Raw genomic sequence first — 23,023 nt, 5'->3', positions numbered from 1 at the left:
AATGAAGATGATTCCTCGTATCTGCAATCACTGAATTCAGACTTCAACAGAAAACCTATTCAAACACGTAGATCAGAGAATAATTTGAGAACGACAGCTCCACATACTAAAGCAAGTAGAAAGTACATCGCTATCATTTATCTCACAGAACACATCATTAATACACCGTAACATTGTGTATTGTGCTGGAAAACATGTCTTCCAGAACAGCATCCAGCGACTTCCTTTCAGGACCTGTAATCGTAATCCACGTAAAGAACAGAATTCATATTGATAATGATCTGCAATGTTAGCATATGATTAACTCATGTAACTGTTCGTGTTACATATGAATATAGATGTACCGAGGCCTGCAGCAACAAGTGTGAGCAAGATTGTGGCAAGACAACATAAAACTACGTTACATAAGATAATAAATGAAATTATTGTAACGGAACAAAGCAAGTCAGTCATATATATACAATCACTGAATTGCTTTGTTCCGTTGTATATATATATATATATATATATATATATATATATAGTTCTCAAAACGGTGCAGACATTAACAAACTCCAATGAGTTCTCAGCATAGTTAATGCAAATAAGTTTCTCGAACAGAGTAAGGAAACCACATTATTTTCATTACACGGCTTCTAGTAAGACAGTAAATTATTAATAATGAAGGAGAGGATGATAAGTTTGAATCTACCATACGACGGATTGAAAAGATATAATTTGACCCTATATCAGCTTCCATTTCACGAAAGTGAGCGAGCTATGAAACTTCACCGCGTGGTGTACTCTCAAGATAATTGTGCAGATATTTGGAATCCACGATTGAAATAACTTAATAATAGCCTGTTAGATACCACGTCAAGTAACTGAAAAGATCTCATCCATTAACTTCATCATTGCAATAATTCTGAACAAGCTCGCATCGACACCAGACAAAGTAAGAAGCAGCACAGACCAGACAGCCTTGAATTCAACACCAGACAACACCAGAAACAGACACTACACACAGAATTCAGACACAGAACAGTAGAAACTCATTCTAAACCATATAGTTTCGTGTTTCGAAATTTGCGAATTTTTCCCATTGACTGATAGCCCAGCGGAACTTCAGAGATACAAAATGCTTGGGTGGAGATACAATGAAGTCGCTCAAAGAACTTGTTTCGACTAATCGAATCTGATCACATCACGAACATGCAAAGCATTCCAAACATAAACTCGAGATTTAAAAAAATCAAAAATATTTCGGGCAGAAAATGAATGTGCAAACGAAGAGGCAACCTTCAAGATCATTCACTCATAGAGCAAAAGGCTGGCCCTGCCACGCTTCCCTCGGGCACTACTGGCGATACTTTTGTCTAGGATGAACAGTCACCAGGACAACGTGTTGGGTCCTATTACTTAAAAGTTCTTCAAGCCACCCACATACGTATATGAGAATATATTCCTTATGCTCGGTCTTTGTTTAAAGGTCTGTCGTGCCTCAATGTCTCAAACGCTTTCCGGAAATTTGCCTGTTGTCTGTCATCCATGGTTCGCAGGAAATTGTGTGAAGCCGGCCGGTGTGGCCGTGCGGTTCTAAGCGCGTCAGTTTGGAACCGCGTGACCGCTCCGGTCGCAGGTTCGAATCCTGCCTCGGGCATGGATGTGTGTGATGTCCTTAGGTTAGTTAGGTTTAAGTAGTTCTAAGTTCTAGGGGACTGATGACCTCAGAAGTTAAGTCCCATAGTGCTCAGAGCCATTTCAACCATTTTTTTTTTTTTAAATTGTGTGAAAAAACGATAAGCTGTCTTTCGCACGGGGACGTTTCACAAATCCCTGTTGATTTTGAATAGAAGCTTTTCTCTCAGAATCTACGTTAAGTATATTAGTCTAATTTTACAGGTTCGTCTTTTTCCCTTCTTATTTTCGGAAGCCACATGCCCGTTTTTCCGGACGCTTCTGATTCATCGCTGTGCGAGGGATTCGTGCAAATGCAAGCCAAGTATGGGGTCAATGGGGAAGAGTACTCTCTGTAAAACCGAAATGATTTTCCATCTCGACCTGACAAATTATTCGTTTTCAACACTTTAAGCTGCTTTTCAGAGTCAGGGATGCCTATTTCTATGCCCTCAATAATCAACACGACAGAACTCTGAATTCAAAATTATTTGGCCCTTTGTTAGAACATGTTGGTTTCATTACTCCTCGCTAGTTGCCCTCGAGAACGTAAAATATTTTCCAATTAGAATGATGCCTGTTGCGATACTTTTATCTCCACTGTCATAAAGCTTTCTGGACACAATATCCTTCTCTATTACACACTGTAAAATAAATATATATCTACAAGACCCTATGATATGTAACGTCCCGTCTTCAACAGTCAGTGTTGAATTATAAACAGAGGTAAACTCCATTGTAGGCACATTACAGATTGGTCTATTTTGTTATAAAGGTACCGCCATCCTCGTCATTGTAGCAGACAGTTGTCTGTTATGAAATATATGGCATTTAGTAATACCTCGGACCGCCTTTTGGTTCCGTATCTCAAATTCCTTACTCTAAGATCCTTGCCGATTGAATTATTTTGACCCCAATGATCTGGAACACTGCGTGTAGGATCCTCTGTTGACATAGTAATTTTTACCTTAATGATTTAGAAATTACGTGTAAACAAGCTTCTGTCGTTGTGGTATTCAGTTCGAAAACTAGTCGAAGCTAGTATTTGAACTTGCGTACTGCAGTCAGGTTTAGGTTTCCCTGTAAAACTCTTCTCTGCACACACACACACACACACACACGGGGGCGCCCCCCCCCCCCCCCAACACACACACACACACACACATACACACACATTCAAACACTCACATTCATACATTTCCCTTCCCACCATCACCCAAACTGTACCAGTATCTCTTCATTAGTTATCTGAGCCCCCATCAAACCCCCATCATCCTTCTGTAGCGTCACATGTCAGAAGCTTCTATTCTCTTTTGTCAGGACTGTTTATCTTCCATGTTTCACTTGCATAAATGGCTACTCTCCAGAGAACTGACTTCATGAAATACTTCCTAACACTTAAATTTATATTAGATGTTAGCAAATTTCTCCTCGAAACAGTTTCTTTGCTATTGCCTGTCTGCATTTTATACCTTAACTTCTTCTATCGTCAGTTATTTTGCTATCCAAATAGCAAAACTTACCTGCTACTTTTAGTGTCTTATTTCGTTATCTAATTCCCTCAGAATCACCTGATTTGTCTACACTCCGTTATCCTTATTTTACATTTCTTGATATTCATTTTATAATCTCTTGTGAAGACACTATACAGTTCGTTCAGCTTATCTTCCAAGACTTCTGCCGTCTCTGTCAGAACTGCAGTTTCATTAACAATCCTAATGTTATTAATTTTTTTCTCTGAATTTGAATTCCCTTTCCAATTTTCTCATTTGTGCCTTTAATGCATGCTGAGTTAGTCAGTTAGTTAGATTCATGTTAAACGGATCACTTTATACGATAAATCGTAATGATTTGTAACAAGTCATTTGACATTCACATCGCAAATCAATTCGTGAACTTGGCTACACCCTGAACGTTTAGAGGGTTTTTTCTAATGTACAGATGTGAGTTAGTAATTTTATCCATCACGTTGTATACATTACAACAGAAATTTTCCACGGAATAAAAGAAGTCGTCGACAAGAAACCTGTTCAGTTTCTTTTCAAATTTTACTCTACTGTCAGACATTTTATTTCACCAAGTAAACGATCAAACGTTTTTGTTGTAGCATTGTGCACCCCTTTTTGTGCTAAACACATCCTTAGCGTGTGGAATGTCACTTTTTCTTTCGATAATTATATATATATATATATATATATATATATATATATATATATATATATATATATATATATAGTCGTATTTATTCCCTCATGAAGTTTGCTCTCTAAGTAGACAACAAACTTCATGAGGGAATAAATACGACTATACCGTGAAACAGTAGTCAGAATGTCCCACTCCTTAAAGAGATGTCCACAAGATGATCGTGGGTAAGCACCACATATTAGTCTTTCAGCACATTTATGAAGGATAAACACTTTCTTTCTTGAAGAGGAGTTACCCCAGAACATTCGATATGACATTTCTGAATGGAAATACGCAAAATATGTCAACTTAATGATTTGTCACTCTCCAGGATTGTCAGGGATTCTAAGTGGAAATGTGGTTCAACTAAGTTCTTTTTGGAGTTCCTAAACGTGTTTCTTTTTTCAGTTTAAATTCTAGTCAATATGGACACCTAAGAATTTAAAGTTATTATTTCCCGCGATGTATTACACTTATCACTGATTTAGTACTCCTAGATGTGCAGAACTGAATATATTGTGTCTTTTTTAATATTGGAGGTGAGACCTTTCGCAGAAAACCATTCAATGATACTTTTAAGAACATTGTTTAACATTTTTTGTGTATCTGTATTTATGCTTGTATTGATTACAATACTAGTGTCATCTACAAAATGAACTAAATCTGCTTATTTCACTACTGAATGTGCAGAACGAAGGACATTGGGGATAGGTTGCAACCAGTCCCATTTCCTTCTCAACCACTGTTTCCCTTTCATGTCCTTCTAATACCATAACTAAACTACTAGACATTAAAACTGCTACACCACTAAGATGACGTGCCACAGACGCGAAATTTAACCGACATGGAAGAAGTTGCTGTGATATGCAAATGATTAGCTTTTCAGACCATTCACACAAGGTTGGCGCCGGTGGCGACACCTACAACTTGCTGACATGAGGAAAGTTTCCAACCGATTTCTCATACACAAACAGCAGTTGACCGGCATTGCCTGGTAAAACGTTGTTGTGACTCCCCGTGTAAGGAGGAGAAATGCGTACCATCACGTTTCCGACTTTGATAAAGGTCGGAGTGTAGCCTACCGCGATTGCGGTTTATCGTATCGCGACATTGCTGCTCGCGTTGGTCGGGATCCAATGGCTGTTAGCAGAATATGGAATCGGTGGGTTCAGGAGGGTAATACGGAACGACGTGCTGGATCCCAACGGCCTCGTATCACTAGCAGTCGAGATGACAGGCATTGTATCCGTATGGCTGTAACGGATCGTGGAGCCACGTCTCGATCCCTGAGTCAACAGATGGGGACGTTTGCAAGACAATATCCATCTGCACGAACAGTTCGACGACGTTTGCAGCAGCATGGACTATCAGCTCGGAGACCATGGGTGCGTTTACCCTTAACGCTACATCACAGACAGCGATGCAGGTGCTGTACGGGCACTTCTGCCCTGGCCAGCACATTCTCCAGATCTCTCACCAATAGAAATCGTCTGGTCAATGGTGGCCTAGCAACTGGCTCACCACAATACGCCAGTCACTACTCTTTATGAACTGTGGTATCGTGTTGAAGCTGCATGGGCAGCCGTACCTGTACACGCCATCCAAGCTCTATATGACTCAATGCCCATGCGTATCAAGGCCGTTATTACGGCCAGACGTGGCTGTTCTGGGTACTCGTTTCTCATGATCTGTGCACCCAAATTGCGTGAAAGTGTAATCACATGTCAGTTCTAGTATAATATATTTGTCCAATGAATACCGGTTTATCATCTGCATTTCTTTTTGGCGTAGCAATTTTAATGGCCAGTAGTGTACTTTACACCTGCACCTTCAAAATTTCAGAGTGTGAATAATGTGTGACTGTTCTGCCCTGCTGTCTTGCTTAGTACAGTCTTTGAATGCGTGATGTTGTTTGATGTTACAGTACAACATAAAGAAGAAGGAAGAGGTGCAAGAGATACCTCAGGAAGAGCCGAATCCGCTAATGCGGAAGAAGAAGACGCCCGAAGAGTTAGCCCGTGAGGCGGAGGCTGAGGAAGAGGACGACTTCACGAGTAAGACAGGTTCAGACGCGAGCACCCCCCCGCCTCGCCACGCTACGCTAAGTCACGCTACGCTGTGCTATGCTACGCTAAGCTAAGCTATTGCGCTGACGCTTCAGTTCGCTGCTAGCTGCCAGTTGCAACGCAACGCAAGCCGCTGGCGCCGACCTCACCGCACGACACAGCACGGGCAACGCCAGCAGAGGACCCCGTGTTCTGCCCGCTCGCTTCCCTCAGCTTCCAGGTCTCCTGGGCTGCGACTGGCTGTCACGAGCAACTAATAGAGCCACACACGTCCAACCGCTGAACTGCTTCGCAGACAATTTCTCGCACGTCGCAACGCAGCACACTGACACATGTACATACATCCCAACAGCTTCTCCATTTTAGTTTCCCTATAGTTAAAACACTTACGCACTGTCCACAGCAGATGAATGCAGCTGTGTTGTACATGAATACCAACACTAAATATAGAGCTATTATAAACACTATTATTGCACTTTGTAACACTGCATTTCACAGTAGACTTAGGTGGAATGGGAACCCTGGTTACTACAGAGTTAGGGACAAACAGAACAAGCTGTAAGTGATGAAGTGCGCTACATGATCAAAAGTATGCGGACACCTATTAGTGGACGTTAATATGAAGTGTGTGCGCCCTCTGCCATTAACACTGCTTGAACTCTGCTGGAGACACTTTACCAGCTACCTGAACGTCTGTGAAGGAGTGACAGTGCATTTCTCCTCAAAAGCTGATACCTGACAATGTAGTCATGTTGGACGCTGGAGACTGGTGCTAAGTGCACTTCTAACTCATCTCAATGTGGTTCCATTGGGTTCAGCGTGCACTGTCATGTTAAGGGGGGTAGGACGTCAAACGGCCGACTTGGAGCAGGAGAGTCACCACAGGACATTTTAATTTCTACTGTCTATACTTTTACAAATAAATTCATAAAACTTTGTCACCATGACCAGGAAGGATTGATGACTCACACTCATCGCAGTGGAAGTTCAAAAACGTAGCAAAATACCTTTTTCTATATCTGAAATTTCATCATTTTTTCACTTATTACTGGCTGCATTTGTTGCTGTAGGTACTTTCCTTCCTAAATAAGAGAGATTCTTCGATGAATTTGTCATAGCATACAAACCGTAGTTGCAGGTGTATGAAACTCTAGAATTTTCCAAATCTATTAAAAAACTGTGGAAAAAATTGAGATAATGAACTATAAAACTTGAGTTTTTTCTAAACATGAAGTTTAAAATGTAACAGTTCATACATTTTTTCATAAATTAAATAACTTCTAGCGTTTCATACACCTCTAACCACAGTTTATATGCTGTACAAAAGTCATCGAAGAATCTCTCTTACTTAGGAAGAAAAGTGTACCTATAGCAACAAATGCAGCCAGTAGTAAGTGAAAAAATTATGAAATTTCACATTTAAAAAAATGTGTTTTGTTACGTTTTTGAGCTTCCACTGCTATGAGTATAAATTCTGAATCCTTCCTGGTCATGCTGTTAAAGTTTTATGAATTTGTTTGTAAAATTATAGACAGTGGAAATTAAAATGTCCTGTGGTGCCTTTCCTGCTCCAAGTCGGCCTGTTTGACGTCCTACCCCCTCTTAATACAAACAATCATCGTCTTCGATCTGTTCTTTTGCTGTACGCAGTACACAATCTTGTGAGATGTGCTCATATCTTTCCACAGTTGGCGTTTTCTTAAGAGAAATAACAGAGTCACTTTTTAACCACGAAAACCACCTTTCCGTAACACCACCTCCCCCATATTTCACTGTTGGCATTACACATGGCAGTTATTCCTTCCGTTGATTTCATGCGATTTTTACAACTATCCTGTGCAATAAATGATATTCTGTGTCCGCCAGTGCATGAGGTCTGCCAGGTCTTGGTGTAAGTGTGGTTGTTGCTTCGCTTTTTCAACCCGCAACCACAACCCCAGCAGTCTACTTCGACAGATTTAGGAGGACGGAAATGTCTCTTACGGATTTCTTACTCGGGCGACATTAAATAACCATATCAAATAAAATCAATGTCTCGGGTGGGCATTTTCATGTTGATACAAAAAAAAATCATCGTCTCCAACCATACCGTTTACTGTAGGCTGCACACAACGTTGTCAGATGTGCCCATATCTTCAGTATTTAGCGTTTTCTTAAGAGTAGTAACGGGACGACACCCTAATCAGGAAAATCACTTAACCGTAACACCACCTCCTGCAAACTTCACTGTTGGCATTACACCTAATGGCACAAAATCGCGAGTGAGTCCCCCTGGTGATTTAATGCGTTTCTACAACCACGCTGTACAACGCTCTACAGTCCGTTTACGTCAGTGCAGCCGTCTGCCTGGTCTTGCTTAGTCGTGGCTGTTACTTGGCACTTTCAACTGTTCAAAAATGTTCAAATGTGTGTGAAATCTTATGGGACTTAACTACTAAGGTCATCAGTCCCTAAGCTTACACACTACTTAACCTAAATTATTCTAAGGACAAACACACACGCCCATGCCCGAGGGAGGACTCGAACCTCCGCCGGGACCAGCCACACAGTCCATGACTGCAGCGCCCTAGACCGCTCGGCTAATCTCGCGCGGCCATTTTCAACTCACAGCCACATCTCCAAGAGTCGACTTTGACTGCTTTAGGACTGAAATGCCCCTGATGGATTTGTTACTCGGGCGACATTAAGTAACTAGTCAATTTTCGAAGTCACTGACCTCTTCTGGCGGAACCATTCCTTTGTTACTCCTAACAACGCAATATTCACAACGTCGTTTCACTCTGGCGAGTCCTCCTCTGACGATATCTAGTCATAAATTTCGCATCGCATAGGAATGTCCGTTTACTTTTGATCAGCTAGTGTAATGCAAAGGAAAGTATGGAAAAGAGAAAGTGATAAAGCACTAAACAAAAAAACATAAAAACCGTTGAAACAAACCAGAAATACTGAAATAATTCAAAATTTTTGGGTTACTCTAACCTAAGTTTTCTTGCCCAAACACGTGTGTCATCATCACTGTGTTATTATTTTAGAATAAAATGTTCAAATGTGTGTGAAATCTTATGGGAATTAACTGCTAAGGTTATCAGTCCCTAAGCTTACACACTAAATTATCCTAAGGACAAACACACACCCATGCCCGAGGGAGGACTCGAACCTTCGCCGGGGCCAGCCGCACAGTCCATGACTGCAGCGCCTGAGACAGCTCGGCTAATCCCGCACGGCTATTATTTTAGAAAATACAACGTGTTTTATAAAAACAGTTGCGAATGAAAATTAGGCCTTATTACTTTATTATCTTCGTTACCAGTCGGTTAAGCTTCATTAACTGCCCTGTGCGTGGTGGATCAATGATTCAATTATTTTCTTTGAACTCGCATCCACAGCTACTATGAGTGACTAAATGACGCCTGTAAATATTAAATTTTATTTTATTTTGCACTATTGCAACTTTCTGTCTTGAACGGTTTCCAGTTAACCTCCGGAGGAGGGAAGGAGGGGGGGGGGGGGGGGGGGGGAGAAACTGAACCACTGAACCGCACGACCACTCTGGCTCCAGTGTGGGGCGGCGGTGGATTGGGTGGACTGCTGTGGTCTGCTGTGGGGTTGTGAACCCGTGGGAGGGAACCACATGCGTTAAACCAAATAAAAGTGTTAGTAATTTGTATGTTGTCAACGGAAAAGGAAATTATACAGTTGCCTAGTACATGTCTGGTTCTTTTGGCCTGAGTGAGAGATTAAATCATACATTAAATATTCTACACAGGATCCTAAATACAGGTGCATTAACACATTACAAATGTTTGTCAACAATCTGAGCAAGTTTCCAACCGACACAAATGAAAAACGAGAGCTCCTACACCGTTATGCCACAGAAGGTAGCAACCAATGTCGAGCGCCTCGCCAGGGTCGAGTGGGGCACTTTAAAGGTATGACGGAGGAGACACTAGTTGTTCTGTGTCTCGTTGCGGTGCGTCCTTGCAGTCTTTGTAACAAGTCTGAAGATGATGTGACGGACCACTCAGCAGCTCTGCTAGAATGACGTCAACGAGCTTAAGATAATTTCTTGTGTATGCAGACGCTATTAATTGTTCGCTATCCACTCTTCAGTACCATCTGAGGCAGAAGTTTCTTCCGTTTTTGCGTCAAGTAATACATTATTATGTGCAAGACTGAAGCCACTACTAGTCGTTCAAACTTTTTACCTCATACCAGTTCGTTGGTGATCGTATCTCGCCTCCGCATTTCATTACATTTTACATAGGTTCTAAAATGTAACCTTAGGTGGTTCCTGTTAGTCCACAGGTGTCATATTTTTGCTTTATACAGCGAAGATGGATTGCTGACCGACTCATATGGCGCAGTGGTCAAACACTAGGGCCATTTTCTGAAGGACGAAGGTTCAAATTCCCATGCAGACAACCATATTTAGATTTTCCGTGATTTCCCTAAATCTCTAAAGATGAATGGTTCGATGGTTCCCAGCATGTACTCCATATAGGTTTATAATGACCTCATCGCCGACAGGACGTTAAACTCTAATCTTCTTTAATTTCTGAACATGAGCTGCTCACTAAAAGCAGTTACAAGATGATAAAGGATGCAGAGTACTTTGGTGGACTATGCCTGTCTTTTCGAGGGTAAGTGTCATGATACGCACTCACACTAAAAGCATGATGAAAAGGATGATGAATGTAGCGAATGGTTCAAATGGCTCTGAGCACTATGGGACTCAACTTCTGAGGTCATTAGTCCCCTAGAACTTAGAACTAGTTAAACCTAACTAACGTAAGGACATCACACACATCCATGCCCGAGGCAGGATTCGAACCTGCGACCGTAACGGTCTCGCGGTTCCAGACTGCAGCGCCTAGAACTGCACGGCCACTTCGGCCGGCAATGTAGCGAAGTTGGCAAGTGCCTTTAGGTTCAAAAAGTCACGAGATATGGAAGGCATCCTGGAAAGAAGGAAGATTATGGTTTAACGTCTAACGTCGACATCGAGGTAATTAGAGGCGGAGCACCAGCTAGGAAAAATTCAAGGATGGGAAGGAAATCGACTGTGCCCTTCTTAGAGAACCGTACCGGCATTTAGCTGGGGTGATGGAGGGAAATCACGGGAAACCTAAATATGTATGGCCGGACGCGGATTTGAACTGTCGTCCTCCCAAATGTGAATCCAGTGTGCTAACCACTGCACCACCTCGTTCGGTGGCAGACATGCAGGATGGATAGTGGTGATGTTTTTATGTCTTGTTCAGAGCATTGTGACGAGGGTTTTTCAGCTGAATGCTTACAAGCAGACCTCACAGTAGTATCATATTTCCGGAAAATAAGAATGCTCTGGTGATAAGGGTAAACAGTTGTTGAAATATGATTGGGCATGAAATCCTACTTACGAAATGCTTGAATTTTATAAAACCAGCAAGGGAACTGAGATTAGCTAGCAAAATATACTCGTTCAGTTGAGGAACAGACACAAAATCGAACTTAAAATCAGATTATGGAACTACGACAGATTGTTAGTGTTCATTTATTCTATAGGCATAAATAATATTTCTTATACGGAAGCTACCTATCAGACGTCTACAATACACAAACTCTCCATAGCTCCACAAGTTCCTGAACGGTTGCCGAATCTCACAACGTTCTGGAGCCATACAGAGTCGCAAACATTGCTACGAGGGACGTGCAATAGGTAATACAACACATTTTTTTTTCTCATCCGAAACAGTGCGGAATGTGTAGTGGGACGTCGTGGAATATCCCGCTTCAGCTCCTACAGTTTCATGAAGTTCCGATAGGTGGCGACGCCATACGTAGCTTTCAAAATGACATCTGTAATGGAGGTGCGCTCCAAACAGAAACCTGTCTTCTTGCGGAAAACCAGAGCACCGCCGATCTTTATTCATAGGCACTTGTACAACGTCTACGGAAACCTAGCAGTGAACAAAAGCACGGTGAGTCGTTGAGCTAGGCGTCTGTCATCACTGGAACAAGCTCGCGCAAACCTGTCCGGTCTCCCGCGTACCCTCAGGAAATAGAGGAAACGACTTCAGCATGTCCCTCACCAGAAAAATGCAAACAAACCTTTCCTTTCCATGACAACGCAAGGCCTTGAAGAAGTCTGAGTACCCGAGAGGAGCTTACAAAACTTCATTGGACTGTTCTTCCCCATCCATTCCACATCCCGGATCTCGCACCTTCCGATTTCCATTTGTTTGGCCTAATGAAGGATGCACTCCGCAGGGATCAGTACGTAGATGATGGGGAGGTTAGTGATGAAGAAGACTTTGGCTCCGACGCCGATCAGTAGAATGGTACCATGCTGGCATACAGGCCCTCCCAGTAAGGTGGCGTAAGGCCGTCGCATTGAACGAAGAATATGTGAAAAATAGGAAAAACAGGAAATTTGTGGTAAGTTCCTATGGGACCAATCTGCTGATGTCATCTGTCCATAGGCTTACGCACGACTTAATCTAACATTTGCTGAGGGCAACACACACACCCATGCCCGAGGGAGGACGCGAACCTCTCACTGGGAGAGCCGCGTGAACCGTTGCAAAACGCTTAAGACCGTGCGGCTACCCCACGCGGCGAAAAATAGGGTTTTTTAGCCAAAAGAATGGACAAGAATTTGGTTTACTGGAACCTCGAATAAAATAAATCCGCTTTCAGATAAAAATTTGAGGTTTTACTTCTTGATGCCCTCGTACACTCATCGTTGTAAAACAACTATTTATTACTAACATTTCCTCACAAGAAGCAATCACACACCTACAGATTAAAAAAAAAAAAAACAGCGAGAGTAAGCTGACACAATAAACCCACTGTGCTCTGAGAAATAAGTTACTTAAAAAATCTTAGAAACTGTGAGATAAATAGATCTTTTCAATTGCATTTCCAGGTTTCACTTGGAGGAATGTAATGTCCTCGAGTGAAATGTCTATTCGGCCAACATGTTACCACCTCATTAGCTATCTGTTCTACCCATCTAATCTTCAGCATTTTACCATAGCACCACATTTCAAAAGCTTGTATTCTGTTCCTTTGTGAAATGTTTATCGTCTGTGTTCCACTTCCTTATGCGCTTTCACTCCACACAAATACCTTTGGAAAAGACTTTCTAATATTTTAATTTCTGCCCCGTGTTATATAGAAATGTTTTTCTTGGCATTGCCAGTCTACATTCCACATCCCCTTTACGCCGACCGTCTTCAGTTATTTCGCTGGGCAAATATCATTTTCTGTCTACTACTTTCAGTGTTACGTTTCCTAATCTTATTCTCTCAGTATTGTCTTATTTAATTTGTTTTGGGCTTGATGATGTTCACCTTATACCCTCTTTTCATGACATCCATTCCGTTCAACTGATCATCCTAGACCTTTGCTGTCTCTGGTGGAATCGACGAACTTAAAAGTTCTTATTTCTTCTCTGTGAACTTTAATTCACTTTCCAAATTTCTCTTCACTTGCTTTTACTGCTTGCTCAATGTACTAACTAAATAACGTGGAGATAGGCTACGACCAAGTCTCAGTCTCTTCTGAACTGTTGCTTTCCTTTCGTACACCTAGCTCTTATAACTGCAATCTGGTTTCTGTACAGGTTCTAGCAAGTTATCGATAACCTTTCGCTCCCTGTTCCTGACGCCTTCAGAATTTCAAAGAGTGTTATCCAGTCGACATTATTGACTGGAGGGACACAGTAGGAGATACACCAGAGAAGAAAAAGTTTTTCTCTCGTCAACGAAATTAAATCATATTAGACACTATATTATCAGTGTATAAACTGTTATGTGATCTGTATTCGCAAAAATTAACATTCTGAAAACAAATTTAATTTCAGTTTGTTTGTTTCAATAATATTTTTTTCCAAACAGGAAGCGTGGAAGTTTCAGAAAGGAAAAGAAGTCAAATGAGCGATCATGCTTTCGAAGACTGAATTTTAATAAGCTTCGGCAATATTCTCCACATTTTCTTTCTTCGACATAAATTAGTGCAGCTCCGAGCAGCTGATTATTAATTGAACGTCATTCAATGTAAATCTCAGATCTGTTCAGCCCTGTAGAAGACTACGGTGGAAGTCAAGCACGATGTGCAACTTCCATCGCTTCTCACCTCTGAGAGCAGCAGCTGCTTAGATGAAATCCGCAGGTCCTTGCTGTGATTAGGAGAATGAGCAGACTTGTACCTTGCACCTGATTTCGTTTCGAAAAAAGCGATAAATTTGTGTTGTTCATCTGTTCTGTATTTCTCTACCACAATAAAAAAGGAGTGTCTTTATCAGTATGCCTCATTCTGGTTTCCTGTTTGTTAATTTCCATCTTTCTTTCGACGAATGAACAGTCAGCGTATAAATAGCTCCATCGAAATAAGTAGAGTTCAGTAACTGTATGCTCCATCGGTACAGTCGATAAATCGATAATAATGGGAATACAAGTAGAAAAAATTTCAGTATCCACATCAAGATGTAACGTAGACAAGGTGGCACTTTTACTCACAACAGTTTTCGTTTCAGCACATGGATATACATTTATTTTCTACATTTTTAAGGTTGATTTGATACCCAACATATCGCTCTCTCTCTCTCTCTCTCTCTCTCTCTCTCTCTTTCTTTCTTTCTCCCCCTCTATCTGTCTAGATATCTGTTCCAAACGGGTGCTACTCTTTTCATATCTGAACATGTACTAAACCCCACAGACAGCGATAGTTCGTTCACGCTATTCTGTCTAGTCTATATCTGCTCTTTTAGGAGCCAAGTTAACTTATCACCGACGGTTTGATAAGTTTACCACTAGCCTTCCATTCTTCTAGTGTCAGTCTGTCGCGCACTTGTTTCCTGACACACGTTTCTAGTACCTCTTCATTAAGTAATTTATCTTATCGCTTAATTTATAAGATTTTTATGTAGTCCACATTTCAAATGCCTAAAATTACGTTTATTCTACTTTTCTCTTGCTCCACATTTCCCTTTCGCGCAATGCTGTTTACCGTAAGGAAGTTACGGGAACTTCCTATTGAAATATTTCCCTACCATCATTAATTACCTTCTGATGGCGCAATGTTTCTGATACCTTGTATAATCGCCTTTTCTACACAAAAGAATATTTTCGCTTGTTCTTCTTAAGCGTCTTCCATATTTCTGACTTGTACCAACTCACTACTCCGCTGTCTCGAACTGTTCATCACTTTTCTGTTTTCTTTGTTCATTCTAATTTTCTGTGCTGAGAGTTTTGTTCAGTATATTCAAAAGGTATTCGAGATCGACCTTACAGTCGCACAGAAGTCTTCGAAACCATTTAACCTCTCTGTTGTTTTATCCATTTTCGATATTGTGAACTCCGCGGACGTTAATGATAGTTGATGAATAACAAAACCAGCCACAAATACTTTTGAAATATTTTATTTCAATGCCATAACCGGTTTCGGGCTACCATGCCCATCTTTCAGATGGCTAACATTTCCAATTACACTGATGATTTGGTCAGCGGGATATCGTCTGCTCCTGCACTGAACAACAATATTTAAGTATTTAGAGCCACTCCTTATGTTCTGTCATTAATAAAAACACGCTAATGTGTCTCAATTAATTAAAATTTGAGGTAAACTAGTTGTAAGTGCTTTTGTGTACAACACAAAGGGTATCCATTAAGCAAAGATATAAAGATATCACTCATTTCTTATTGAGCAAAGATGTAAACTAAGCAGAAAATATGTGTGAGAAGTACAAGGTGTAAATAACAGGAAAAAAGGTTGTACTCTAAGGATAAACTTAGTATCAAAGGACTATAGTACTACCTGATTTCGCGGGCCGCGGTGGCCGTGCGGTTCTAGGGGCTTCAGTCCGGAACCGCGGGAACGCTACGGTCGTAGGTTCGAATCCTGCCTCGGGCATGGATGTGTGTGATGTCCTTCGGTTAGTTAGGTTTAAGTAGTTCTAAGTTCTAGGGGACTGATGACCTAAGATGTTAAGTCCCATAGTGCTCAGAGTCATTTTGAACTACCTGATTTCAGGAGCTTTTTTCTTAACAACTCACAGCAGAAATATTTCGTTTAAATTTCCACTGTCAACTGTTGAAAACAACCATCTTGCTGATAACATTTTTTTTTAAATTTCCGATTCCTTCCTGTAACCAACTTGTACTATTGTCTTCTACTAGTAAGTTCACCTATAGAGTTCAGATATTTATCTGTTGTTTACATGTTGCACATCTCACATATATTCCTTATGTATTTTACATTTTTTCTCAGTAAGAAACGAATGATATAAAGAGATCTATTATACCCATTAAACAAAGATATATTTATATGGTTCAAATGGCTGTGAGCACTATGCGACTTAACTTCTGAGGTCATCAGTCGCCTAGAACTTAGAACTAATTAAACCTAACTAACCTAAGGGCATCACACACATCCATGTCCGAGGCAGGATTCGAACCTGCGACCGTAGCGGTCGCTCGGCTCCAGACTGTAGCCCCTAGAACCGCACGGCCACTCCGGCCGGCTATATTTATATCTTTGTTTGATGTATACTCTTTGCATTGTAAACAAAAACACCAAGGCAAGAACAAGTGTGAAGCTCAAACTGAAACTAAGAAAATTATGAAGTTTTCCACAGTGCTTTATTAACAATATGTGTGCTGCCTGCAATACAACAGCTTGTACCGTGTCCTGAAAAACCTTAAAGACCATAGCAAAACAAATCTCCGTCCACTGGAACATGCATCAGCATAAGCAACTGGCTCACCTTGTATGTAAATACATGCGGGCACAGTAGCATGTTTTTATTGCTGAAATAGAAATTAAATAAAGTGGCTCTAAATATTCAAATATTCTTATGTAGTGAAGGAGCAGACAATGTGCTGCTGACCAAAAAATCGATGTAAGTGGAAATGAAGATTGGCTTGGGCATAGTAGGCCGAAACTCATTACGGAATTAAAATATTTTAAAAGTATTATTAACTTCATCCTGACACACTTGTGTCTCACTGCACGTTTTCCCATAAAGCAATACAATTACCGTCTCTGTTGGCATTGGAAATTGCCGTATCTGATGTTAATCTTAGCAGGCATTCCCACCTGAAACACAACTGCTCCTCTCAAATAGCACGAAACAGGCTGCACAGCTTGATTCTCCACGAATATACGATATAATCGTGAACTGTTGGTTACGGGACAGCATGTTCTACTAAAATAAGTGCTTAGAGCAACGAGAACGCTTTTAATCACCAGTGTCTTCTGAATATATATTCACAGAAAGTGATTAAACTTGTGTAGCTGGAGCACAAAATATGAGTATTGTTTACGCGTTTCCCGTCTACGACGGTAGGCGCCTTAATGTGTCATAGACCTCCCGGCCCTTTATTTCTCGCAATTAACGCCACGAAAGATTGACGCAATTTTTCACCTCCAGCTACTAGTGAAACAGCACCCAAGTCCACATAACTGAAACAGGCAATATGTTAGTGACTTTAAGGTTCCATTTGCAGTCTGTTTTCTTTCAATTGCTTCAGACTGACGGACAAATTTCGCATTTTTAAACTGCTCGTGAAATAATATTTACTTTGGAAAGAGTACTACACGCTTGAAACACAAGGCCATGCGCTTTCATCTTCCGTTCGTAGACTATCCAAAACACTTTGTGTATCAGACGATAAGTAGGGATAAACTTTGAATTCCGTCAGGATATCTGGCTTATTCGAAAAGTAATGACTGTTCAGAAATAAAAAATATGTTCATTACAAAAGCTTTTATTAACGGTTTCAGTTTCCTACAAACTTACTTCCCTTTCCCACGTAGTCACCTTTCACTTCCAAACAATTTTCATAAAATGCACTAGTGTCTTCAGTCCTCAGTATAGATATTCTCCTCTTGGGAACTGAAACAGTATCCTTGAGTTCCTCGTCATCTGCAAATCTTTGTTTACAAACCATTGTTTCAAGCGCGAGAAGAGATAACAGACGCCAGGTGTGATGTCTCTTCTGTGGGCGGGAAGTAGAAAAGTATGAAACGGAAATGCTGAAACTTATTCTTTATACGGGGAACTGTGTGTGGACTGTGGATGCGTGTTGTCATGGTGGAGGGCTACCTGGACCCTGGACAATCTCCCGCGTAATCAGTTCTGGACACTACGTCCCAGTATGGTGAGTGTGTAACACCCCCCCCCCACCCACCCCCCCCCCCCCCGTCACTTATCTGGTTCTGGTGTGTGTTCACCCCTGGTAATTGACTAACAGATCAACAGAGAGTGCAAAACTGCCGCAATATCGGATAAAGCAAAGAAAGTGACTCCTGATTGAACTGCCGTGGCAGTGTTGACATTAATTGAGTCATAATTAACCCCCTTTAATTAAAAATGAGTGCACATTGATGTTATATGCAGCTATTCGACACCAGATGCAAATGTTGAACATAAAATTGATTAAGAAAGTGACTTGCGATTTCAACTGCTTGATTGAAAACAGATGCAGTCGATTAGCACAGATTTATTTTCACTCACAACCTTCAATCACCACATTACATGACTCTCCTAACAGGCAGTGTTAATAAATTGCGTTTGCATGGAGTAAAGCGCGATAAATCAAAGGTAATTCCTATCGACTGACCCAGGGGTAATGCAAAGTGTGAGAACAATTCTACAATACACAGCCCATGAAACCCTCGTGGAAACTTTGCCGACGTGATCCAACAAATTAATCAGTGGCCGGAGCAGGTGCAATATCACCGAATTCAGCGTGGCGGAGCGGTGTCGTTGTGCGGACGTCGGCCAGCCTCGTGGTGCTGCAAGGCTGCACTCGTCTATTCACACCTAGCTATCTTGCTCAGTATATAGCTGAACCAAAACTTCCTATCTCCAAGCTCAGTCATTCCGTTTGCTAAGTCCTAAACTGCAGAGATGCTCACTCTCTCTCAGGCAAGCTGAGTAAAGAACGCCACGTCCACACTCGAGGCAAGCTGGGAACGGAAGACCTCTACGGGGACTTCTCCCAGCCCGCTCTTCACCTCGGTTTCCCCTCCAGCAAAATCACTTATGCCAATTGCAGCGCAAGTCGCGTTAATTATGCGTCACTTCCCACTGCCGACCAATGCCTGCTCTGGGAAGTGAACTAACTCCCACAAAATTTCCCTTACTCTCAACTCCTACTATTTAGCTCCTCCCAGGCCACCCATCAAAATTAGCATCTGCACAAAACACCAATTTTTTTGGAATTCTGACTCCCAGGAGAGTACTTCAAATTCCTTGGTCCTATGTTTCCATCGGAGACCGGCGTATTTCATTCTGTCGCTCTTCACCTGATTTAATTCAGACTCTGCGGACCGTGAATTCAGCATGAAGTTGCTACAGTCACGAACACACATATTTTGGCCTCTGTTGACCGCTTCACCGTAGCTTTGCGCAGCTTACTTGCATGTTTCACTGAAAATGGGTGGACGGACATTTATCAACAGGTGTACAAGTTCTCCGTCTGCTTCCTGGTACACTAGCATGGGGTCAACTACCCACTCACTGTCACTCATCTTAAGGCAGCTGGAGGCCGTGCCCCGTTACCGCTTTCACAGAGCTTGAGCTGCCCTAAGCAGCCTATTGTTGCTTCCCTTTGCCGCTCCCCAGCTGGCCACGGTCAACTCTGTATACTTCCATGGGATAAACTAGCCTCCAGTAAATCGACGCATTTCCACAAAGTTTTCAAGTCGTGTGAAGTACTTTAAAACCATCACCCGACATTAATTATTCCAATACGTCCATACTATACCCTCTACAAGATGCATTGTGCCTTGTCAGTCATTTTTGTTCAGCCCTACTATTCGCTCAACGTGAGTTAGGTGATCTTTAATGACTTCATGTAAGGGGCATAGTTCTTGCCATCTTACAAGTGTATCGTAGTGCACATCAGCTGTAATTTTTTACCCATGTCACACAAAAGCAGCAAAATGAACATCTTTCTCATTCCATAAAACTGCAGCCAATACTTTTCGACTCAAGCAGGGAAACACTGAATTTTTCGTTTTTGGCGAAGTTGAATGGCGTCACTGCATTGAATGTTGTTCTGATTCCACAGTGATGTAACAAGATGGGTACGGAATTCATCGATAGCAGTCTAAATACGATTTCCCATTTGACACTGTTTCCACTTTGTGTGGATTGGTAGCATTGTCGGAAACCATCTTGGACCCAGTTTTTCTTTGACAATTGTGGAAACGCTGAAACGTCCAATATAACTAAATTCATAAGTGAGAGCACCAGTTGTCAACCATTGATAAGCATTCAGTTTCTGGGTCACTAATTGCACGATTTTATCGGCGTCCATAGTGGGCCTCTGTGTCCGCCACTTTGGTTTTCATCGCCCAGATTTGTAGGGCCTTTTACAACCTCGACACCAGTTTCTAACCTTCCATTGACTCATTATTGCTGGCACAAAAAGTAGACCCAACTCCTGAAGAATATGAGCTGCTACAGTTCCTTTTCAACCCACATACCCAACATCAAATACTTCACAACTGGAGGAAGCAAGATTTTCGAAATCATTTCAGTTTGCAATCACCCAGTCAAAGACTACTAAATAGACATAGTGAGTTCTATCGCTTCATAAACAATTAATAGATGGCACTTCATTCGTTCAGTTTTGTTCTAAGCTGCCAACATTTAAATATATCCATAGGGAACTTACTTTTCGAATAAGCCTAGTAATAAATAGGTAGGAAAATGTTATACTGCGTTATGCATTATAATATATGCTAATATACTAATCCTGGTAGTCCATGATATGGTTCTAATCTTGGGAAGAATTCTTGGACCAGTACACAGAAAGGTGTGGATCCGGCAACGTTAATTATTACATCATCACGGTAGCACAAAGTTGTGCACACCTGCCGACTGGTGTGGCCGTGCAGTTCTAGGCGCTTCAGTCTGGAACCGCGTGACCGCTACGGTCGCAGGTTCGAATCCTGCCGCGGGCATGGATGTGTGTGATGTCCTTAGGTTAGTTAGGTTCAAGTAATTCTAAGTTCTAGGGGACTGATGACCTCAGATGTTAAGTCCCATAGTGCTCAGAGCAATTTGAAGCATTTTTGTGCTCACCTCAATGCAGTTGTTTGATGACCCTCCCTCACTTGGAATGAGTACGTGTCAGTTACTGAACACTGCATATCTAAAACGAACTCTGATTCTTTCGACGTTCCCAGACCTACACTAACGAGAAAAGAATCCCAGCACCAAGAAATAATGTAGACTAATGAAATTTCTGTAATACATTTGTCTAGGTGCTATACACAAGCTATTAGGGCTTAAATATCACAGATCAATGTAAGCGAGGGATAAGCGATTGCAAATGTGAAATACTGGTACATTAATAACCGAGGCAACCGCGAGATACTTGGATGAAAGCATGTAAACGTGCATGCATTGTGTTGTACAGGTGCTGGATATCAGTCTGTGGGATGGAGTTCCATGACGATTGCACTTGATCGGTCAATTGAGAGACGGTTAATGCTGGTTGTGGATGACGCTGGAGTTGTCGTCCAATGATGTTCCATGCGTGCTCAATTGCAGACAGATCTGGTGATCGAGCAGGCAACATGTCGGCACTCTGTAGAGCATGTCGAACTACAACAGCGTATGTGGGCGAGTGTTATCCTTTTGGTAAAACACCCTCTGGAATGCTGTTCATGAATGGCAGCACAACAGGTCGAATCACCAGACTGATGTACACATTTGCAGGCAGGGTGCCTCGGATTACCACATAAGTGCTCCTGCTGTCATACCAAATCGCACGCCAGACCATTAACTTCAAGTGTAGATCCATTGTGTCTAGGCTGCAGACTGTTTGGTTGCAGGCACCCACCTGGCCTCCTTCTAACCTACACACAGCCATCACCGACACCGGGGCACAATCAGCTTCCATCAGAAAACGCAACAGACCTCCACTCTGCCGTCCAATGAGCTCTCGCTTGACACTATTGACGTCACGAATGGCGGTGGTTTGGGGTCAGTGGAATGTTCAATACATGGAATCTGGCTCAGAGATGTCCTTGAAGTAACCGATTTGTAACAATTCGTTGTGTCACTGTAGTGCCATCTGCTGCTGAGATTGCTGCTGCAGATGCACTACGATGCACAAAAGCCATACGACGAACACGATGGTCTTCCCATCGGTAGTACCACATGACCGTCCGGAGCCCAGTGTTCTTGTGACCGTACATTCTTGTGACCACTGATGCCAGCAATTATTTATAGTGGCTAAATTCCTGCCACGTCTTTCTGAAATATCACGGAAGGAATACCCATTTTCTCGCAGCCGCATTACACGACCTCGTTCAAACTCAGTGAGCTGTTGATAACGGCGTCTTCGTCGGCTTAAAAGCATTCAAGAATAACATCAGCTCTCGGAAGTTATTTTATTGATGTTTTTGCTTTAAATGCGAACATTTTTAGGTTAGGCTTTACCGTGACTGTTACTGATATTAAATGAAACAACAAGTTCACTGTTACCAGTCACCGTTTTATTTATTTCCACGACGCGTTTCGAAGGTGTGTTACGACAACAAAAGGAACCTGTGACCACTGAAGGCAGTGCCACAAGTTCCTCCAAGAATCGTAACTCAACACACACATAAATGTAACGCTTACTAATGTAAATCCACCCGATGATGGAGGTTTAAACCTTCGAAACGCGTCGTGGAAATAAACAGAACGGTGACTGGTAACAGTGAACTTGTTGTTTCATTTAATTGATGTTTTTGGCCTCAGCCTAACAACGTAATTTATACGTTTTCTAGTTATTTTTCAACATAGTGCCCCTTAAAGTCATGGATTTCATTCCACGCTCTTTCAGAGAGCAGAGAACATCCGAAAGGTACGATTCTAGAAGATCTGCAATATATCCAACTACAGCTACCATAACTTCACCATTGAGCTCAAACCAGTTTACTGCCAGATGTTTTGATCTGATAATAAGCTCATCCGATAGAATATTAGCCACCCATTTCGTTAACACATGCTTCAACTTGTTAGATTTTATGTTATGAAATTGCTAAGCTGTTCTCCCATAATTGTTTATATGTGACTTCTATCATGCCACAATAACGACTTCTGAAATTGCAGTACTTGAACGATCCCC

At 41.7% G+C, this 23,023-nt stretch overlaps 1 protein-coding gene across 4 annotated transcripts in view; it reads left to right on the top strand.

The window, feature by feature from the left end:
• Window positions 1–23,023, top strand: part of LOC124605586 (complexin) — a 737,935-nt gene that overhangs the window by 708,379 nt on the left and 6,533 nt on the right. For 3 of the 4 annotated variants that reach the window (XM_047137373.1, XM_047137372.1, XM_047137370.1), the window contains exon 3: window positions 5,765–5,903. In XM_047137373.1, coding sequence (XP_046993329.1) covers window positions 5,765–5,903 — 139 coding nt within the window. The remainder of the gene's footprint in view (window positions 1–5,764; window positions 5,904–23,023) is intronic. The other variant, XM_047137371.1, reaches the window with a different exon arrangement.

The sequence above is a fragment of the Schistocerca americana genome, chromosome 3 (genome assembly GCF_021461395.2).
Source record: "Schistocerca americana isolate TAMUIC-IGC-003095 chromosome 3, iqSchAmer2.1, whole genome shotgun sequence".
In the NCBI taxonomy this organism is placed as follows: domain Eukaryota; kingdom Metazoa; phylum Arthropoda; class Insecta; order Orthoptera; family Acrididae; genus Schistocerca; species Schistocerca americana.
This window is presented reverse-complemented; position numbering and strand designations above follow the sequence as displayed.